Source organism: Carya illinoinensis, chromosome 9 (genome assembly GCF_018687715.1).
Source record: "Carya illinoinensis cultivar Pawnee chromosome 9, C.illinoinensisPawnee_v1, whole genome shotgun sequence".
Classification (NCBI taxonomy): domain Eukaryota; kingdom Viridiplantae; phylum Streptophyta; class Magnoliopsida; order Fagales; family Juglandaceae; genus Carya; species Carya illinoinensis.
Window position 1 is genome coordinate 31494803 of NC_056760.1, and position 7708 is coordinate 31502510.

Here is a 7708-nt window from a genome sequence, read left to right on the forward strand (position 1 = left end):
CCTTAAAATCTTGACGTTAGTTTTTACTACTTTTTTCAAATTATATTTACTTTTAGATTTTTCATTCTTTTCTAAGATTTCTCAATGTTTGGCGCTAAACGTCGCCTGTGAAATTATATGCATCATCAAGCTGTCATTGATGCCGATCATGTGGTGTTACTAAATGCTTACCAACATTTTGATGAAGGGGCTAATGTGATCTTTTTTAAACAAGTCCAATAAAAAAGGACATGAAATAACTTGCTTTTAATCATGAAAACTATATGAGCTATTTTTTCTTATTAAATCCAAAAGGACGGTTTATTAATTATCATGCCATTTTATAATGAGCTTGGCTCGGAACTTTATTCGAAATTACAGCGGGCAGATTGGCAAGTATTTTGTTTTCTGTTTTATAATAATCTATGCATTTTATAAATATAAATTTTGTATTAACCCTTGACATTAATTCTGAAAAAAAAAATCTAATCCAAGGGTTACACTTGTATAGAGCATCAACTACTGAATGTATAATCGTTAGAAAACAACTACTGTTTTTTTTTGTTTGTTTGAAATGACCGTTCCCAACAGGATGAATAGAGACAGATAAAGGACGAATAATGAAAAAGTATATAAAATCAGAGCACAGAGGAGGATAGATATTTGAATTAGGTGGAGAGTATTTGAAAAGCTTTCCCTAAATTACAATAAAAAGTAACCTCATGCTTTCTCAAGATGTAGGAAAAACTAATTTAGAGCGGCGATGCCAATGATTAAAACTTGAACAATTTGCTCTTCTGAAAAAAATCTTTGAGTAGAATGTAAAACATGGTAGAGATCGAAAACATGATAATAGTCAAACTATATATTTTTTTGAAATAAAAAAAATCGAAGTGATCGAAGTAAATAATTGAGCAATATTGTCCATCAAATGCAATCAAACACATCTTTATTCCAAAGTAGGAGCCAGCATCGATCGACTAGGACAATAAAACTGGCTTCAGCGTCTTCGTTTTCTCTCATTGGCCGGATCCCATTTCCGTGGAAGCCATATCCCTTTCTGCAGCCTTTGCTTCCTCTCTAAACTTCTTGTAGATATCACCTTTGTAAAATTTCCTCGTCCGAAGCACCAAAACAACAGAAACAAGGAACCCGAACATCGTTACTGCCGTGATTATAATGAATGCCATTCTATAACATTGTTGGCCTGTGCATGTCAACTCCTGTCCAGCCTTCCTGGTCACACCCAAGGCTTCCATCTGCTTCGAAGCTTCTTTATCATATAAAAAACCGGCCACTCGGACATTGAGAATGTAAGACCCAACTGGGCTTGCAACAGTACCAAAATTATACAAGGTGGAGTAATATTTGAGGCCAAAGATCTCAGATATAATGGCGAATACTAATGGCCATTGGGCTCCAAAGCTGAATCCAATAATCACTGAGGCAACGTAAAGAGAGCTTGGGAGAGCAAATGCAATTAGTAAATGGCCGACACAAGACAAAAGGAGGACACAAGTGAGCAGTAGGGGACGAGGAAATTTGTATTTGACTAATAAGATTTCGGAAGCAAAGCCGGACATGGCTCGTCCGAGGTAATTCCAAATGCTCACGAGGGACACGAAGGTGCTGATGCTGCGAGTTGGATAGCCTAACGACTTTCCAATCTGACCTAAGTTGTCAATGGCTGTCAATGTTCCGCCGAAGCCGCATGTCGTGGCGATGAACAGAATTAGCATGTCGATGCTGAAAAGTGCTTGCAGTATGGTGTAGTCTTCACCTCTGTCTGGCGGCTTGAATATGTTGTTCATGCACGAATCCGCCTTCCGGTGACCGGGGGGAGCTTCGCCAAGTGACACTGATGGTTCCTCCTCATGCTGCTCCGAAGCTGGTGGATTTTGAGTTGTTACTTTGACCTGGGTGGCATCGACATTTAGAGCGTTCCCCTTTCTCTTCCATAGGCTGAATTCTTCTCTTATAACTATTGCAAGGGGAAGAAATAGTAAGAGCAGAACAACACAAGCACTTCCAATATATTCAAGCTTGGTAAACCTGAGCCTGTTTTGTATGATAATCAAAAACATGAGGAAACCGGCGAGGCCAAGTGACATATACAGGAGCTTGTAGAAAACTTGGAGCTCGTTTGATTGCCGAACAATCTTCATTATTCGAATTGTTCGAAGAAACACAAAAGAAACAGCTGATGGAAGCCAAGCAATTAGCAAAATCAGAGACTGTGATTTGTCCCCATAGAGAGCATGGTAAATCTGAGTCGTAATAGCTCCGCTTAGACCAACAAGTCCCTTCAAAAGCCCTAGAACGCTGCCTCGGCTTTCTGGGAAGTTCTTGACAGCCGTGACTACTGCTCCAGTATTGGAAAATGACTGCGAGTTTGCGCCGATGCAAATATACAGACACATTTGCCATAACTTGGGTTTGGAAATACGATCAGTAACAGCGAGCCATATCATGAAGTAGCCGAAGAAATTCATAATTGCCCCGATTAATAGAACCACCCATGGCGGCGCGATCTCGTTGATAAGCCCGGATAAGAGTCCGAGGTTGCCACCCATGTCCTTGAAGAAGCTGAGCAAATTTAGCGTTGTTTGGTCATAGCCCAAGGCTGACTTGATGCCGCTGGAGTATAGGCCGAAAATGTACGTTGAACCCGAGGCGGCCATGATTAATAAAGACGCGAAGATCATGAACCATCGCCCTAGGAACACCTGCAACACAAACCCCTTCATTTCTCTCCAGCCACCACCGGATTCGGTCACCCGCATCTTTCTGTATTTCTATCCTGATTCAGTTAGTCTAAGAGCCAGAGCATTAGTCGGACCTAGACATGATATGAGTGTGTTGTATAAGAGTTCGTGGAAATTTAACATACATACGGGGGTAAGAAAGAAAGAAAGAAACGTGTAAAACGGATTTTAGTCGGAGAATAGGCAACGTCTACAAAAGAATTAACAAAATCAAAAACTGATCGGTTAGATTTATTTTATAATAAAAATAATTATATAATTTGACAAATCATATTAAGACACATTAATTTATAAAATTATTTTTATATTATCATAATTTATGACTAAAAGATTTCTCTTTAGTTAAGTGCGGTTTGAATATAATAATTATTTCATTTTATTTTATTTTATCTAATATCATCATTATAAATTTTTTAAATTTTCATATAAAATATAATAAATAATTTAATTTTTTTAAATATTAAAATAATAATAATATTAAAAAATAATATTTTAATAATATTTTATTTAACTTTTATATCTATTTAACCCATCTTAACTTTCTATTTAATCCGGCTTAGATTTTCGGAGTAAAGTAATTGAGTTTAAAAATTCGTTCATAAGTTGACATTCAGTCCTTCAATTAGATGTCGGGGATGACAGGTGGGGTTCCAGAGAAAGTGGGATTCGAATTTTTGAAAGAGTTCCATGCCAGGTAAAATGGCTGGCACTGCTAATCAAGTAATCATATCCAGCGACTTCTATTTCGTAATCATAGAAGTTCAAAAACGACAGAAAAAAAAAAGGCGAAAATAAAGGAACCACGGGTGTGTTTGGACCACATCAATGATTCCAAACTAATCGTTTGCTCATGGCTGTGTGGTTGCTGTCCGAAAATATAAATTTGAAATTCACTGGCTACATTATGAAGTTCCAAATCAAAAAAAGAAAAAGAAAAAAAATAAAACCCAACTCGCCCAATATTTAAGCTGAAGCCTGGATGTTTGGTACGTAGGACAAAGTTAGATTTGAAGTAAAATAAAGCAATTCAATCTTTAACAACGTAATTGATTTAGATAAAATGGATGGAAAAGTCCTAATAGTATTCTTAGGTTGGTAATAATTTTTAATTCCTCTTATTTATTGAATACACAACATTTCTATGGGAGAGGGTACGTGTATGTCAGATCATGTGTGGCATTTGTTCTAGGGCTATGTATCCAGATCCGGATTTGGTTCAAATCCAGGCAGATATCTAGATTTGGATCCAGATATCCAAATTGTAAGCAGATATCCTTTTTATTTATTTTTTATTTTTTTTATAACTATGCCATAATAATAACTGTCTTTATTTACAACTTTGAAGACAAACCTGCTTTAATGTTCATTGAGTACAAGAATACTGATGTATATTAGAATACTTGAAAAGGATCAAACACCTCCTCCCATCACCTAAAAATTGATAATAAAAACAACAGCAATAAAAGAATTATAATAATCATAGATGCTTGATAGAATGATCCAATCCATGGAAGCCGCATACTTAAAATGAATAATAGTACTAAACATCAACATATACAATACACTACAGACTTTATATTATTGTTTGCATCATTCTGCAAGTCATTAACTTTACAAGGAACAAATAGTGAAAATTTCAAAAACAACAGCAAAGAACTATGGAAGAACATTTGAAGTCAAGCCTGTTGCCATCTTCATTGTGAGATGTGGGAAACAAAGAACTAAAAATCAAGAAATTAGTAAAAAAATCATATTCCAAATGGTATTCATATATATATAGAGGGAGAAAAAATGATATGAAGTGTGTCAATAAGGAATGGAAGGTTAGAAAAATGGCTTTAGTCACAACATTAAGAGAGATTAATAGCAAGAAAAAATTGAAACAAACTAGAGATTAGAGAAAAAAAAAAGACCAGTTCCAAACCAAAAAGGAAGGAAAAAAAAAGTTTCATGAACATAGTGGTGAAATAGAGAACTTCAGATTCTTGATATACAACATCCAGAGAAATGAATAGCAAGAAAAAAAAAAAACTAAAAATAGACTAGAGATTAGGAAAACAAAAATCAAACCCAGATCCAAACCAAAAAGAAGGGGACAAAAGTTTAATGAACACAGTCCCAACATCCAGAGAGATGACTAGCAAGAATAAAAAAATCGAAAATAGACTAGAAATAAAAATAAAAAATAAAAAAAAAACCCTATAACTATATCCAAACCAAAAGGAAGGAAAAAAAAGTAGAGAACTTTAGATTCTTGACATAAAACATCCATAGATGACTAGGAAGAAAAAACAATCGAAAATAAACTAGAAATAAAAAAAAAATAAATAGAAAAATACCCAAGACTCAGATCCAAACCAAAAGGAAGGGAAAAGAATCGAGAACTTCATATTTTTTACTACGACATCTAGAGAGATGAATAACAAGGGAAAAAAAATAGACTAGAGATTACAAGAAAAAATAAAAACCAAACTAACCAAGACCCAAATAACAAAGAATGGAAAAAAAAAGTTAATGAACACAGTCGCAACATCTAGAGAGATTAATAGTAAGAAAAAATAAAAAATAGACTAGAGATTAGAAAATAAAAAAAAAAAACAAAATAAACCAGACCCAAATTCAAGATGAGAGAGAGAGAGAGAGAGAGAGAGAGAGAGAGAGAGAGAGAGAGAGAGAGAGAGAGAGAGAGTGTGTGTGTGTGTGTGTGTGTGTGTTGTGGGAAAACCAAAGAAATGAAGAGACTTGCTGACTTGGGAATTACAATTTACAAGACTTGGGACTTGGGACCTGACATCATTTTTGTACAATTGAATTGATTATTTTTAAATTTCTTTTGATAGAGGTCTGGTTATGACTCTTAATTGGAAAACGCAACATTAAAAGGAGAAAATGAAAGATTTTCAAACCAGATATGGAATATGGATATCCGGCATCTGTAACCACACCGGGCGAATAGAAAATTTTTTCTACCTGTTTGGATTTAATCCAGGCGGTAACTGCCCAGATTCATCTGATTTTTCAGATTTTTAACCGGACTGGAAAAAAATCTAGTTCGGATGCGCACCCATACTTCGTTCCTTGGTAAAGAGCTTGGCGAGAATTCATTGTAATAGGTTGGCTACACCACAAATGTTTTGTCTGGTCTAGGCGCATAAGGATTAGTTGGAGACTAATACTAATTATGCTAGAGGTTTATACCATAAGAAAATTCATCTATTAATAATAATACATACATATGTCATTGTCATTTCTTTCCAAATAGTATTATACACCATTATCAGTACCTTACTTATATCATAATACAACAAATCGATCATGGTTTGTCGCCTAAACAAAATATACATCTTAACAAATACAAATAACTATTATAGAAGACAAACCTCCGTATCTACAACTCAGGTAGGCTCAAGTCCTTCTTCTTCAAGAAACTCTACTTGGGCTACATCTGCATCAAAATCTATGGCTTTGGTAAACGAAATTACAGGTGGGACCCTCATAATGAGATTCTGAAGAATACCAATAGATTAAAACCAATAACAATACTATCGATGAGAGGCAATCGAGATTAATTTGCATGCACAATGTGATGCCCCCAACCCATGCTTGGGATTGGAGGTGATTAAAGTGTCGGAACATGCAACTCAAGGTTACATACTCCTCATTCATAACAGTTAAGATGCATTCTCGTAGAATGTTTCTAGCAGTATGCAATAAATTGCAGCAGAATAGATCATCTCATAAATGTTGCACCATAATAAAACTAATATCCTAACTTCATTCATAACTTTAAATCACACTTCTTAATAGTGGTGTAACAGCCCACTAGAAAATTTTGAGCTCTAAGACATGCTATGCTATGCTACATGAACAAGAACTCGAGCTCATATGCTATGTTATATGAACAAGAACCTGAGCTCACAAGTATGTTTATAAGAACAAGAATGAAATGACAAAAAGATGTTATGAAAATAAAGAAAAAGAAACGATATGAAAGTTCTAATGCATGGGGTGTTTTCAAAATGTCACATTCACGAGTAAAGTTTCAACCCATGTATTCATTTCAAGTTTGCTTTCCTATGCTTATGATATCTGTTACATGTTATTTATTTACTTATTGACATTTCTCAAAATCTTACTGTTATAATTTCCACTACAATTCCCCTATCCAGAATGGTAGAAGTTGTGTCAGGAGCCCAAGAAGATAGTCATGGGGAAACGTAAGAGACCAGCTCCCTAGATCCCTAAGGAGACTCTAAAGAGATGCGAGATCTCTCAAGAACCGTCTATTTTGGAGAGGTTGGAAGCTTCCGACCAATTCATCACTAAGTTGTTGCAACATTCTGAGCAATTGAGGATGATTATGAATCAGGACAAGGCCAAGTAGGATTGGCCTTATTGAAGGACTTTTGTCATGGGGATCCCTTTTGATGGATGATTTGTGTTGATGACACTTTTGTGATGCTCTCATGTTTTGGGAGTTTATTTTGGAGAACAATTAAACCTTTTGATGGTTATTATGAAATTTTCTATTTTTGGGATTTATGTCCTTCGGTACCATGATATTGGTCTTGTGTATTTGACCCTAAGTAGAATTTTCGTTGCGATATACTACATACTGTTAGATATGAATAAGTGTATTGCATCTTAACTGTATGTACAAGGGGTATGTAGCCTTATGTTACATGTCCCGATGCACCAGTTACCGTTTAATCCCAAGCGAGGGCTGGGAGCATCACAGATATAAATCCACGCGTCTTTAGGAAATGCACCAAATATTAGGGCTAAAATCTTCGTCTTTGTTAGGTTTGAATTTCTTGAAATTTGGAAAGATAGTACGTAGTTGTGATATGTGTATTCGTGTGTTTTAGGAAGGGATATATGACTTGCGGTAGAATACCTCAGAACCCTAAGGGAGTCATCAATTAAGAGAATCAAAATGCCTCGATGGAAGGAAGATTAGCTGA

At 35.4% G+C, this 7708-nt stretch overlaps 1 protein-coding gene across 1 annotated transcript; it reads right to left on the minus strand.

Annotated features, from left to right (window-relative positions):
• Window positions 1–752: 752 nt before the first annotated feature.
• Window positions 753–2926, minus strand: LOC122275018 (protein NUCLEAR FUSION DEFECTIVE 4-like). The gene has a single exon (XM_043083921.1). The coding sequence runs from the start codon at window positions 2760–2762 to the stop codon at window positions 999–1001; it is 1764 nt and encodes a 587-aa protein (XP_042939855.1). The 5' UTR covers window positions 2763–2926; the 3' UTR covers window positions 753–998.
• Window positions 2927–7708: the final 4782 nt, after the last annotated feature.

Excerpts from the sequence above, each read along its gene's own strand:
- LOC122275018 (XM_043083921.1), bottom strand. The coding sequence starts at position 2,762 with ATGCGGGTGACCGAATCCGGTGGTGGCTGGAGAGAAATGAAGGGGTTT.